Source organism: Mercenaria mercenaria, chromosome 10 (genome assembly GCF_021730395.1).
Source record: "Mercenaria mercenaria strain notata chromosome 10, MADL_Memer_1, whole genome shotgun sequence".
NCBI lineage: Eukaryota > Metazoa > Mollusca > Bivalvia > Venerida > Veneridae > Mercenaria > Mercenaria mercenaria.
Genome location: NC_069370.1, coordinates 7,492,535 through 7,507,463, shown reverse-complemented (window position 1 = coordinate 7,507,463; position 14,929 = coordinate 7,492,535). Strand labels below are relative to the sequence as shown.

Below are 14,929 nucleotides of genomic sequence, written 5' to 3'. Positions count from 1 at the left end.
AACGGCCTGTTGCTCAGGAATGATTTTATTTTCCGATGCAACTCATTGCAGACTTGGAGCGGTCTTCTGCGCATGCCTGAAAGTGATTATCAGTTGTAGCGCACGGCAAAAATATGCATATTTTTGCATGTCCGCATGCATTTAGTGTACAATATGCATACAATACTGACTAAAGGTTAGGGTTAGTATCACCATGGTTACAAAATATATACATTTAAGATATTTTCGTTCAAATTTAGTTAATCCGGTATGTACCGGAGTCTGTAATTTATACCGGCGCTCCAAGTCTGCATTGAGTCACAGTCTTTATTTTCAATCTACTAAGATAGGCAAAGGGAGGTAATAATAAGGTTATAGACTTGCATCTTTAATGAATTTGGCAAAAAATATACTTGCCAATGCAAATATTTGTCAAATTTAATGTAATAGTTCATATATTTATATCTATAATTCCCACAGAAAAAAAATGTTATTATACAATTATCGACTTTTTCATAGGTTGATATCAGGATTTATCAACAAGAAGAGTTATATTCACCGAGCCGAAGGCGAGGTGAATATAACTTTTTGAGGGTTGATAAATCTCGATATCAACCTATGAAAAAGTCAATAATTGTTTTATTACATGAATAAATGTAAAGTCAGTCTTGTTATTACAATTGTAACTTTAATAAAGAAATAAGGAATAAATTTAGACCAAATCGGGTTGATATTGGTTTTCCAAGCACCTACTTTGATCTATTTTTATTTTCGTACTATTTATAACCCAAGATAAGTTGATATGATATGTACTCATTACTTTTCGAACCGTCTTCAGCCAATCAGAGAAACAATAGAATACAGTCATGTAATAATTAAATTTATACTTAGGCAGTGGCTTATGCTGAAATCTTGGTTGGCACCCAGGATAGGAAAAACAAATTTTAAAAATACTTCCAGTGAAATTCTAACATGTATTAAGCACTCAAGGGATACAATGGTTACTGGAGTAATTAAATAAGTTCAGTGAGCTATTTATCAATGCTGGTGTGCCTAACTACTGTTGAGTATATGTAATGAACTTTAAGAGTTAGTTCCCCTTGTTTAAAAAACGCCACTTGCAATTTTTTGGAGTTGCCCGATTTAAACTTATAAATTAAAGGTGATTTTTGGCCTTTTTTGTTTTTCTGATACTTTCACTGATTCTCATACTAGTATTTGTTAGATTTTTTTATATTACCGCTTCTCGAAGTTCTTCATTTCTGTAAGATTAGAAAATGAAATAATACCAAGATCTTTAGAAGACGGTTGTTAGTAAAAAAAAACGAGACGTAAAAAATTGAGAAATCATTAACATCGATGAGAGATATTTGCTTTTTATGGAACCGAAAAATGTGCAAATTGTATTTTTGCAGCGAATATGAAGGTACGATTTATATTGAGTACAAATTTGTACCGGAAGTCCAAGTGCAGGGAACCAAACCAGGAAGTGAATTTGTTTTTAACAGACGAACTTTGGAAAAGAAACAATGAGCGACCAGAAAAAAACTATATGTATAATTGGATCTGGAAACTGGTGAGTATTAGTATATTTTCTTTTGAATGTCACTGTCAAATTTTAGGTAGAGCCTTAATCAAAGAAGAAGCATGGCAGCAAGTGGATTCGTCCTTCACCTTTTGACACATTGGCATGAAGGACAAATTATCTGTGTTAGTGGGCTATTGGCATGAGGCCCAGTAGTGTGATCATGATTTTAACTGTTTCTGTCATACATCTCTTGACATATGCCAACAAACAAATATATAAGCTGCCTCACAGAATTCCTCTTAAAAAACTGATATCAAATTCAATCCCCTAATATCCGGGTTACGGGTATATTAATATTATTATGTTAGCTGTGGTTGCTAGTATATACTTTTAATATGGGGCCATTAGGTGCACGCTTAATGGCTGGATGGTTAAGGCCGCTGAATTTAATAAACATGCCCCTCGCTCATTTGTGTTCAAAATATCCCTTTGATGTAAAATTCTTCATATGAGGAAACTGTCCAGTTGGCTTACAAAAGGCCAGGAGTTCTGCCTACCTGCCAGCCCATTCTTGAAACTATGTCCAAAAGTGCACTGGGGTCACCTTCTCTGTCAGAAAAGTAGAAAAAAGTAACTGTATGACTTGCATTCTGTTCAAATGGGATCTCCTCTCTGAAAACTACTTTTTATTACATCTGATCATATTAACTGGTAGTCAAAATATTTCGCCAGTATTAACGATTGTTTTATACATGTGACGGGCAATCTAACCATCAAAACTTCGAAGGACCAAAATAATGGGGGATAAATCACATTACACCGTCATGTAAAGTTAGTGGTTTTATCGATTGCGCGTTTTGCTGTGTAGACGCGGTAAATGTTAATCATGTACAGTACATACATAGGTTTAAATCACCAGAAAATTCGTAATTTTGGAAATTATTTTATAATCTTTACATAAATCAATGATGAATGGAATCCCCTTTTGTTTCATGTAAGTTTTATTTGAATTTATCTTGTATTCTCAACAGAATCAGCATTTAAACCCAAATCGGCAGCGATGACAATCCTCCACTGTTTTGGTCTTTCGAGTGTTTGACACGAGTGGAGATATTGCCTGTATAAGAACAATAACTCAATATTTCCTAGGATCGCGTCAAATTAGTTGGACTAATTAACTGGTAGATTTGCTGCCATCGTTTGAATAAATGAGATAATTGATATTAGATGAGATTTTGATGACCCCAGCTGGTGTCACTCCACTATTTTCTTTACGTGTTTTGCTAGTGTGTTCCATTAGGCCAAACATAGGGTTCCTTCGCGACTTATCCACTTTCAGAAACATTAAACTTCAGGCAGTGAATTCATACAGTCTTGACAAATAATTTACTCAAAAAAGTCCTATGACTGATTTTTCTCCATGCGTGGACAAATTATTGAAGCTGTTCCCCATGCAAAATACTTGGGCTTGGATCTCTCTTACAGCAGTCACAATTGTCATATCAAGAGTAACAGTTAATGTCATTATAGTAATTATATAAATTAAGAGACTAGGCTTTATAAAAAGTTAAAAGATTTTTTTACTGGCATATGGTGCGGCAAAATGGGTTAAACATGACTATTTCCCACTCAGAAGCGTTACAGTGGCGCAAGACAGTTTGGTTTGGCTGATTCTAGAACACCAAAGAAATGAAAGATTTGAATCTTGACTTACCATGATCTTTAAGATACAAGTATATCACAGTATTGTAACAATCAATCCTCTGTCTTATGTAAAGACACCCACTAGACTCGTAAGACATATATTCATCCCTGAGTGTTATAACTTAGCCTTACACAGTCAGGGGTGTAACTGTTTTCAAGTTATCACAGTTTATAACCCATTTGAGTTATTGCTTATACTTTCATAACTTGTTTCAGTTATCATAAAATATTACAAAGCCCTCCTGTGCCAATTCCACATTTTGAATGAGACTAATGCAATTATTTCCTGAATCCTTGAACTTTTATCTTTCCAGCTATGTAGTTAAATTTTTTAGGCAAGGCTGATAAAGGTTTACGCAAAAGTTTTAAAGCTATAAAACTCTTAACATCCCATTATGCTTATCAGGCCATGATCAGACTAAAAGAGAACTTGATTAACCACAGTTTGCTACTAATTTCACTTTAAAGGTCACTTTGTGAGAACAGCAAAAAGACTTTTTTTTGAATAACTTACCTTAGTTAACTATATTTTATAACTAATACAGGTTATAAAATGCTTGAAAAAGTAACTGAAATAGGTTACATAACTTAAAACAGTTACACCCCTGACTGTACATAAATTCAAGTTTCATCTGATTATGACAAATTTATGATCACTTTTCCCCCATAATAGTATCACTCTCTGGAACGACCTACCTGGTAATGTGGCTGTCCTGCCCTGGAGTGATTAAGGGCCCTCTTGTTTAGAATTAAAAACAGGTCAGTTGTATACTAATACTACAAGCTGTCATTGGTTCATACATTGAGGTAATGAATTTTCAGATTTATTCGATTTTAATAGGACTTATGCATGTAAGTCTTTCTCATTTACATCTGCAAAATGATTTGCTAAATATGAAAAAAATGTTTGGTATCTTTTCAATGACTCTGGTTTTGGGGAAATTCAAAATGGAACATTGGTCTTGTGTTTAAAGTCATAAGTGGTTTAAAGTGGTGGTAAATCAGCTAGGTCATTTGTTTGAACTGTAAACTAATTAAAAAGCCCTGGAAATTATGAGATTTTTTTAGCACCATATAAAGTTTGCGAAAGTGTTACATTTACTATAAAGTAAAAATTAATGCATTAAATTTGTTTGTTTTAAAGGGGCTCTGCTGTTTCAAAATTAGCAGGCGAAAGTGCATTGGCACAACCGGACAAATTTGAGGAGAGAGTTAACATGTACATGTATGAGGAAAATTTTGAAGGGCAGAAACTCACAGAAGTTGTCAACCAAAAACATGAAAATGTGAAATATCTACCTGGTGTGAAATTACCAGAAAATGTGGTAAGAAGATGGCTTGGTGATTTTTCTTTCTTTTTTTTTTCTTTTTTTTTATACGCCCGAAGGGACGTATTATGTTATGACGCTGGTGTCCGTCCGTCTGTCCGTTAGCAATTTCGTGTCCGCTCTGTAACTCTTGAACCCCTTGAAGGATTTCAAGGAAACTTTACACAAATGTTCACCACACCGAGACGATGTGCAGACCGCATGTTTTGGATGTCTCACTTCAAGGTCAAGGTCACACTTAGGAGTCAAAGGTCATATCAGTTTGTTTCGTGTCCGCTCTGTAACTCTTGAACCCCTTGAAGGATTTCAAAGAAACTTGACACAAATGTTCACCACACCAAGACGACATGCAGAGCGCATGTTCCGGATGACTTGCTTCAAGGTCAAGGTCACACTTAGGGGTCAAAAGTCATATCAGTTTGTTTCGTGTCCGCTCTGTAACTCTTGAACTGCTGGAAGGATTTCAAAGAAACTTGGCAGAAATATTCACCACATTGTAACAATGTGCAGAGCGCATGTTCCGGGTGACTCACTTCAAGGTCAAGGTCACACTTAAGGGTCAAAGGTCATATATGACTTTGCTTTGTGTATATTGCTCTGCATTGCAGTGGTCTTGTTTTTATTTGGCAGATCTCTTTTTTGTACTTACAGTAATTTTTTTTTAATTACTTCCCTTTTATGTTACTATAAATAGCTTATTTTGAAACTTTTTATTATTGGCCGTAGCGAAAAACCGAGACCACTTTTCTGTGGTACAACATGGATGGTACCTCCAATTTTAAGGTGTATTTTTACATACCTATACCTGATAAGGATTTTTTTGCAGACTTTGATTATTTTTTTTTGTGGACTTAGATTTGTTTTTTGAAGTTTTCCTTTTGTTGTTCCAGTCCTTTGGGGCTACAACAGTCAAGTTCTTAAAATTTTGCTCCAATCCTATGATGTAAGCCTTCGGGCGTATATTGCCCCGCATGGCGGCGCTCTTGTTTTAATTTTATCTGTGACTTACAGAATAACCTTATGTTTCCTACCTTGTTTAAAATAAGATAATATAGAAATAGTTACTGGAATAAATATTATCCATAAGTAGCATACTGGCCGGGGCTTCTTTTTTTTGTAACTTAAAAGTCATTTTTTGTGGAAAACTGCATGATTTAAAAGAAATTTTCTGAGGCGAAAGGGCCTATTAACGACTCCAATTATAGAAGGAAAAAAAGCCCTGCTTAACAAATTTAGAAATTGAAATGTTTATTTTTTTGCTCATGTCTAACAAATGATTAATCTAAAAGTCCAAGAAGAATACTCTGAGTAATTATTATAATCTATATCTGCCAGGTCAGAATAACACTGTCTATCACCCTTTGTTTCATATTTTCATATAGTACCAGACTGAGTATGTTTTGCCTTGAATTTTCTAGTGTATTTTCTGACTGTAGGTTGCTGTGCCAGATGTTGTTGAAGCCAGTAAAAATGCAGATGTTTTGATCTTTGTGATGCCCCACCAGTTTGTTAGGGAAACTTGTAAACGTATGAAAGAACATGTAAAAGATACTGCGTTAGCTGTTTCATTGATTAAGGTAATATTTTATTGAGATTTGTTTATTGAAAAGTAAGAGTATGGAAACAAAAAGAGTATCAGACTTTTTGAAAGTGGTGGGGAAAGCATATCTATCTGTTTAGTCCTTAGCCTGCTGGCGGCTAGTGATTTTGCCTTTGCAAACAGTGCAGACCAAGATCAGCAGGAGGACACATTTCTATTTTTGAAAAATTGGTTGTAGACTTTATTCTTAGTTATTTGGATAAATGATATTACGTCATTATTTCTGGTTTGTCAAAGGTGCAGAACCACCTTAAAACCAAACAGAACATATCTACAATACCAAAGGTTGTTTTTTTATGGAAATGAATAGATTCAGCACTGATTTTTTGTAAATTAATTCTACTGATGTTATGATCATTTTTCTGTTTCACTGTTTATTTTAGGGTTTTGATTTGCATCCGGAGACAAAAGGTAAAATCGCAATGATTTCAAACCTGATAGAAGACATTCTGGGGATAGATTGTTGTGTACTGATGGGAGCTAATGTTGCACCAGAGGTAGCTGCAGAACAGTTTTGTGAAACTACTATAGGTAAAAAAAAATTATGCATACATTTGTATGTTTTAAGTTTTTGGTAGTCGATGACCCATATATATTTGGGCTATTCTATTAGAAAGCTGTTAGTAATTTTAGTTGGAGGTTATTGCAAGCAGTCGAAGATGCTCTAAATTCAGGGGCTTTCTTGGTTCTTGGTGTTGTAGGCGTAAAGTACCTTTACTCAAGACATTTATTTGAATGTTAGTCATTTTAGTCAGATAGTGTTACTGGACCACCTTATCCACTCTAAGAATTTTATTCTGTTCAATGGTTTACTGCTTTATACTCAGTCAAATCTCCCTAAACTGTTCAGACAGTAAACCTTTCCAAGCCATAAAAAAAACTACAAATCCAAATTCAGTCCTTGTATGCTATTGTTTTTATATGTCCATTTTGGAAAATCATATGATTATGCTTGCATTAGTGTTTGCATTTAGTGTCCAGAGCATAACTTAACCCTTATCATGCTGGACACGATTGATTCTGCCTTTGTGACCAGTGTAAATCATGATCTGCACTGTTCGCCATTCAGTCAGCATGTTTTTGGTAAGCATCCCTTTTAACAGTCAATGGTACTCTCCAAATTGAAAGATGGACAAGTTCATTATAGAAATTTAGCAGGGTAAGGGTTAAAAAGTATTCAAGGTACATACTTTAAACTTGGCATAAATGACTATATACAATGATGAGAAGATTGTGGGGTTTGGGGTTTTAATTTTCTTTAAATTAAAAGTTCTGGTGGATCTTATTAGATGTATGTTATTTTATTACAGGTTGCAAGACAAAAGAGCAGGGTTATCTTCTGAAGTCTATATTTGAGAAGCCATATTTAAGAGTGTCACTATGTATGGATATAGATACAGTGGAAATGTGTGGGGCTCTCATTGTAAGTCTTGACTTGATATGACCTTGTTGCCATTATGCTTATTTGTCAGTGTTCTCAGAAACCCCCAAATGGGGGGGTTTTCACCCCCAGAATGGTACTTTGCAACCCCCGTTTTTGAGACAGCTGTTATATATCTCTTAGTGAGGGGCTGCAAAAGTACAAGAAAAACTCAGTTTTCATGCCCCCAACCCCCCAACATTAAATGCCAGTGGGAACACTGGTTTGTTTAAGAATTAGCACAAATATCTAAATATCATTTGTGTACAAAATGCCAAATACATGGTCTTCATCTTCAAGAGTTATAGTTAACAGCTGAATAAAGATAGCAAATATTCATGTTTGTTATTTCACTTTGAAAAAAAAAATGATTCAAATATTATGCTTTATTGCTCACAATACCTGTGATCACACTAAAATTGTGAAAGAAATAAATATGCCCGTTGTTACAGTTATGACATTATCTGTATGGTAGTTCCACTGGATTAGTTGCAGTCCAAGTTTTATATTGTCACCATGGTTTATGTTTTACAGAACGTAATTGCCATAGGGGTTGGTATAGTGGATGGTATGGGTCAAGGTCACAATACAAAAGCGGCAGTTCTACGACTTGGTCTCATGGAGATGGTGAAGTTTGGAGAATTATTTATCCAGGGTATTATTATTTTCTTCTATATCTCTCTCTAATTAGTTTATCTGCCCATCCATCTCGTCTGGTCAGTCAGTTTGTTAAAAATAGATGTCTCATATGCAGAAGTTATTTGCAGTTACCTCATTTCTGTGGTCAGATGTTTGGACCTTCATGGAGAAACACTGTTATCCATCTTTTACAGGAAAAGAATTACGAAGATACTTTGGTAGAAGTTTTTATTTACCAATACAGTTGGGGATAATAAAGTTACATTTAAGATTGTGAACAATTTGTTTTTGTTTAACCCTTATCATGCTGGACACGACTGGTTCTACCTTTGCGACCAGTGTAGATCATGATCAGCCTGCACATCCATGCAGTCTGATCATGATCTGCACTGTTTGCCATTCAGTCAGTACCTTTTTGGTAAGCACCCCTTTTAACAGTTAATGGTACTGTCCAAATTGAAAGATGGACAAGTTCATTATAGAAATTTAGCAGGGTAATGGTTAATTTGAGTGGAATTGATGTAAAGCTACTTTAAAGAGGACATTTATTATATCCTTTTTTAATGGCTGCGAAACATTTGATTACTTACAGATTGCCAGAAGATCACATTCTTTGAGAGTTGTGGAATGGCTGACCTTGTAGCAACGTGTTATGGTGGACGGAATAGACAATTAGGGGAAGCTGTTGTCAAGTCAGATAAGGTAAAGTTTTGAATCGCCTAGTCAAAGGCATGGTGGCTTACTAAGTGCAACTGCAAGAAGTCCTTAACCCTAAACCTGCTGGCGGCTAGTGTTTCTGCCTTTGCGACCAGTGCAGACCAAGATCAGCCTGCACATCCATGCAGGCTGATCATGGTCTGCACTGTTCGCTATTCAGTCAGTAAATTTTCAGTGAACACCCCTTCAAATAATAAATGGTACTGCTCAAATTGAATGAAAGACCAGTACATTTAAGAAATTTAGCAGGGTAAGGGTTAAAAACTGAACTTGTCATAAACAAGCATTGAACAGACTCCTAGTGGGAAAAGTATTGAATTATACAATCAGACAATAGGATAGATATTCTTTTATTTCCCCTTTGGAAAAAACCTTGTCTAAAATAGCATGCCATTAAGTGACATCACATAGTACTAGCACTATTATGACGTCATAAACTGTACATGAAATACCAGAAAATACCTAAATCTATTTGTAATAGCTATCTATTTTTCAAGAACTTTATAGGAAAGTAAGATGTTCTTACATGTCTGCCTGTGAAAGGTGTTTTCTCAACCGTCGGGGACGGCATGGATAAAAAACCTCGCCAGCACTATCCCTTAGGGTACGGGAAACCCTGTCAGAAGATCTTTATAATCCCAAAGGACCAGAAATAGAAACAGTACTTAACCTTTAACCTGCTAAATTAATAAAATGGACTTGTCTATCATTCAATTTGGGCAGTACCACTTCTTATTCAAAGGGGTGTTCACTGAAAATTTACTGACTGAATAGCAAACAGTGCAGACCATGATCTTGGTCTGCACTGGTTGCAAAGGCAAAATCACTTACCGCCAGCAGGCTAAAGTACATGGCTGCGTTTTATGGCAACAATATGGAACTTAAAGACAGCTTGTGTGATATGTAAATAAGTCTCTATAAAGATTGCAACTAAGCAAGATTTTTTGTAAGCTTTGTATCCAACAGTAAATTTTTCTTTGTTTACACCCAAAAGTATGTTTGCTATTATTTTTTTAATGCTGTGAAATGATAGTAAAACAGCAAGACTCATGTCATAATAGTTAGTATTGGGAAAGATCTTTTGTATAAACAATACATTTAAAACACACACAACACAGGCTCTTTAGAATTTCCTTGAATTTTTAAGGGTATAAGAAAAGAAGTTCACACAACAGTTGCTTCATTTTTAGCTCCACTATTCGGAGAATAGGGGGGCTATACTACTCGCCCAGGCATCGGCGTGACCCTTTTTGGTTAAAGTTTTTTGGCAACCTTTGTTTTTCTGTCATATCTTTCTTACTATTGCTTATATCTTACTGGTACTTCACATAAACATTGTCCAGTATGCAAACAATATATGTACAAGGACTGGGCCCATTTTATCCAAGGTCAAGGTCACCAGGGTCTTATACTTAGGTTATTTTTAAGGTTAAAGTTTTTCTGCAACTTTTGTTTTTCTGTCATAACTTTGTTACTTTTGCTTATATCTTACTGTAATTTCTCATAAACATTGTCCAGTATACAAACATAATATATGCAGGGGCTGGGCCCATTATACCCAAGGTCAAGGTCACAAAGGAGTTATACTTGGAATTATTTTCATGTTAAATGTTTTCGAAAGCTTTATTAATAGACATATCTTTGGTACTTTAAAAGATAATGACTTGCAATTAAAAAAAATTGTTTATAATCATCATCTGCATGTGTGGTTACATACCCCATAACTCTAATTGTATTTTTGACAGAATTATGCCGCTTTTGTACTTAAACTTTTTTTGCAATCTTCGCTTTCTGGATATTACTTTAATGCAATATAAGATAAAGACTTGAAACTTAAAATGTATTTTTATCACCATCATCTGCATGTGTGGTAACAATCCCCATAACTCTGATTTGTATTTTTGACCAAATTATGTCCCTTTTTTAAAATTTTTTTAACAAACTTTGTTTTCTGGACATAACTTTGGTACTATATAAGATAATGACTTGAAACTCAAAATGTATCTTTACCATCATCATCTGCATTTGTTGTAACAATCCTAATAACTCTAATTTGTGTATTTGATGGAATTATGCCCCTTGGTGTATCTTCCTCTTATAGTGGAGGTCTCTTATTCAGACATATATTTATTTTACTGTCAAATCCCCGAATAGTGGAGCACGCTGTCTTATGGACAGCTCTTGTTAATCAACTACATTTGTAGTTATACTAATTTTGTAATTTCAGTCAATTAAGGTTTGAGAATTTTTAGTACTTTCTACATGACCTTAGTACAAAAAGTATGTCATTTCAGCCTATAAAACAGTTGGAGAAAGATATATTACGTGGTCAGAGTTTTCAAGGACCATTGGTTGCAAAAGAGATCCATGAAATTCTTGTTGAAAGAAATATAGTTGAAAGGTGAGTAAACTAATAGGAGGAGTCTAGCTGAATGTCGCTTTGGAGCTCCCGGCCTTTCTCATATCTAACATTCAAGCCCCCCAATTTCTATACATCAGCTATTGAAAGAAGAGGGGGGGGGCTATTTTGCTGTCCCCTGCATTGGCATCCATGTTGGTTTAAGCTTTTTATGAAGTCAAATATCTTCTTCATTACTAAAAATATTCAATTGAAACTTGTATTAGTATTTGCTTATAGTGATAATGTACATTAGTGTGACAAGATGTGTAACTCTACCCATATTATTTTAGAGTTATGCCTCTTTTTTAACTTAGAAATTTGGGTTAAAGTTTTTATAAAGGCCAATATCTTCTTCTTTATTGAAGATATTCAGTTGAAACTTGCTGTACTTGCTCATACAGACAAAGCATTGCTTGACTGGTTACTTATTGTAAATGTTTTTATGTGAGGGAGCCATTCAGCTGACTTATAAAAGTTCAGTGGATCTACTGAGGTGCTAGCCCATGCCAAGAACAATGCCCAGAGGGGCACCTGGGGTCTTCGTTATTCTTTAAATCCACATTTTTGCAATAATCCATGAAATACAGCTAAAATCCCTACTGTTTTATGTCGGGTTTTTATTGTGTAACTAATGCGTTTCTTTTTAAAATTACTCAGAAATGAAGTGCTTGTTTTATTTCATTGAAGTTTTACATGAATCTATTTAGCTATTGTAACCTAGATCTGTTTTACCATTTTAAAGAGAAAGCTTTGTTGCTGATAAGTAAAACTGTTAAAAACAAATTATTTTCTATTTCAGGTTTCCATTATTTGAAGCTATTTACAAGATCTGTAATCGTGAAATGGAACCTACAGAATTTATAAACTGTCTACGTTGTCATCCAGCGCATAAATTCTCTAGAAAAGCCCGTCCTTCTATGTTCTTCTACTGAGATAGTTGACCTATATTCTGTATATTCATAATGACCTTTGTGTCAAAGACCCAGGTGGCATATAGTGTTTGAACTGTCCCTCCTACAGTTTTCATCTAATTCAAATGAAACTTCGTATTCATCTTCAACTTGAAGTGGACATGCGCACATATCCTAGACTTTCATGCCCTGTTATTATTTTTTGGGTTATGTCCATTTTTTGGACTTAGCCATAATATAACTAGTAACTATATTGTAATCTTTTTCATTTAATACATTTACATAAAATGATATTTGATGCTTGTTTCAAAATTACAGAAAGTGCTCTCAAACAGTGGAGACAAATTTTATACGTCAAAAGTGCCATTAAAATTAAGTTTTATTTTTTGTTTCCATCAAAGAGTGACATCTCTGATGTAATGATTATAAATTTGTTAATGAAAATTGCTTATTGGAAACTGTCTTATCATCAGAACTTGAATTTACATGCGACTAATTTCAGTCTTAACCGAAGGTATTTTGACTTTTTATATGCATGGATGTAGAAAGCTGCGAACATATGAAATCTATGGTTAAATAAATGAAGGAACTTGTGATTTGTCTTGAATATATAGGGTTTAAATTTATTGTTGCCCTGATATCTGTTGAACTTTTATTGTGTCGTTCTAGTGCCATATATGCCGTATATATTGTTTCTCTTGTATTTCAAGAATTATACTCAAAACAGTTTTAACTTACACTTGTAAGGACTGCAGTTAAGGTATTGCCAAATGCATCCACTGAATTTAAAACTTATGAACAGACTCAATCAAACCAAGTCTGCTGTTATGATGCTCGGTTGCATTCTATGCTTCTAAAGGATCTTTTCACAGAATTTATTTAAAGGTAGCTGCCTGTTTGACAATGGTTTTAAACTTGGTACGCAATTTAGCATTTTGGTGAACGCTATGCAGACATGATGTTCTCTACTAAAAGAGAAAGAGAATAGAGTTTGAGATTTCAAGATGTGAATGTGTGCAGAAAACATGTATTTATAATGGTAAGAACTGCTGAAAATCAGTAAAAAAAATCAGTTAAGTTGCTTGCAAGGATGGGTGAAATCATTTTTGATGTCATTTTACCCCATTTTTGTTGTGATAAAAATGGTCAATGTCGATGTTCTATCAAGCAATCAAGTTATAATTGTTATGTGTTTAGGTATATCATAAACAACTCACTGAGCGGCAATGACCTTCTTTACTTGGTTATTTGAACTCGTATACCATTATTGGCACCCATGATCCGCCCCTGTGCAATATAGGGTTAGTCATACTTATAACCACTTCAGGCTTGCTAGTGTATGATATATTAGTGTTGGCTGATTTTATCCTTAAAGTATTTTTTAAGGGGCTTCAGTGGCCAAATGGTTACGGTCGCCGACTTCAGATCACTTGCCCCTCATCAATGTGGGTTCAGGCCTCACTGTGGGCTTTGAATTTTTCACAAGAGGAAGCTATCAAGCTGGCTTATGGGAGGTCGGTGGTTCTACCCAGTTGCCTGCTCGTGATGAAATAATGCACGGAGGGGCACAAGGGGTCTTCCTTCACCGTCAAAGCTGGAAATTCGCCATATAACCTATAATTGTGTCAGTGCGACGTTAAACCCAACAAAATAAAAAAAATACAATATTTTTCGTACAGGATGCCTCGTATTTTAAGTTGTTGATGTTACATTACTGTAGTATTATGTGCATACATTTATCTCTGCTACTGTTTCGTAGTTGTTTTTTTTTTAAAGAAAAAACATATCATAAAAACTGTTATTGCATATTTATAGCAATAAATGCAATAGTTGTTATACAGAAATCAAGATAAACTTCTTGACGAAGTTGAAAAGTAATAAAAAGCAAATAAAATAAACATTGCAAGATGTATAGGGGCAACATTTTGACACATGATGTGAAACCATAAGAAATGCCTTGTTCATTTTTGTTGAGTATTGAAAAATACTATGTGGTATAGGTAGGTAAAAAAAAGTTAATGCTTTTTCTTTGTCTACATTTTGCAAGGTAGACCATTTAATAAGTTGAAATTTGTCATGTTAAAAAATCTGCCACAGAGGTACTAATTTCAGATTTTTTTATAGTCATTTTTTTTTGTTCTATTTTGTCATTTCTTGTTAATACAAGTGTGATATATGTGCTGTTTTTACAATGTTGTATGTCTCCAACTTGCATTTGTTTACTAGCCTTAAAAGGTTTCATTTAGATTTTTATTTATAGAAATCCTTACATTTTAGGTCTTCATTCAGATACGTAATAGATTCTACATTGCTGCCTTTAAATTGACAGTATACTAAGAATAACATGGTGCCAGTAGGGGCACCTGGTGTCTTCCTCCAACATCAAAAGCTGCAAAGTGTCGCCAATTATGACCTTTAACTGTGTTGGTGTGATGTTAAATCCAACAAAAAAAAAAAAGAGAAAAATGTCCTGGTCATTGATGATAAGAAATTACTTATGAAAATAATTAGATCTGTTCATTGTGTAACTGCATGTACTTGTTAAATGTTTTTTTATTAGTAAACAAGCAATAAATGTATCAGAACGCAGAGAAATATTTTTTCTTTTCCACATCAATGCAGCGACATTGTGTTGTTGTGTATGATAAATGGGTAGCTTCTGAAGGGACATGAAGCAAAACAAAATGTTTGTTTTGCCTTAA

General features: G+C 34.5%; 1 protein-coding gene across 1 annotated transcript; it reads left to right on the top strand.

Moving 5' to 3' along the window:
• The first annotated feature begins 1,397 nt into the window (after positions 1–1,397).
• Positions 1,398–13,997, top strand: LOC123559979 (glycerol-3-phosphate dehydrogenase [NAD(+)], cytoplasmic-like). Its single transcript, XM_045352165.2, has 9 exons — positions 1,398–1,555; positions 4,356–4,536; positions 5,976–6,116; positions 6,523–6,670; positions 7,450–7,562; positions 8,094–8,214; positions 8,791–8,900; positions 11,210–11,316; positions 12,116–13,997. Exons 1-9 carry the CDS (start codon positions 1,509–1,511, stop codon positions 12,246–12,248), a joined length of 1,101 nt encoding a protein of 366 aa, XP_045208100.2. The 5' UTR covers positions 1,398–1,508; the 3' UTR covers positions 12,249–13,997.
• The last annotated feature ends 932 nt before the right edge of the window (positions 13,998–14,929 follow it).

Coding starts and splice junctions, on each gene's coding strand:
- LOC123559979 (XM_045352165.2), top strand. CDS start 1,509: ATGAGCGACCAGAAAAAAACTATATGTATAATTGGATCTGGAAACTG. Junction 8,215..8,790: donor TGGAGAATTATTTATCCAGG/GTATTATTATTT, acceptor GATTACTTACAG/ATTGCCAGAAGATCACATTC. Junction 11,317..12,115: donor GAAAGAAATATAGTTGAAAG/GTGAGTAAACTA, acceptor TTTCTATTTCAG/GTTTCCATTATTTGAAGCTA.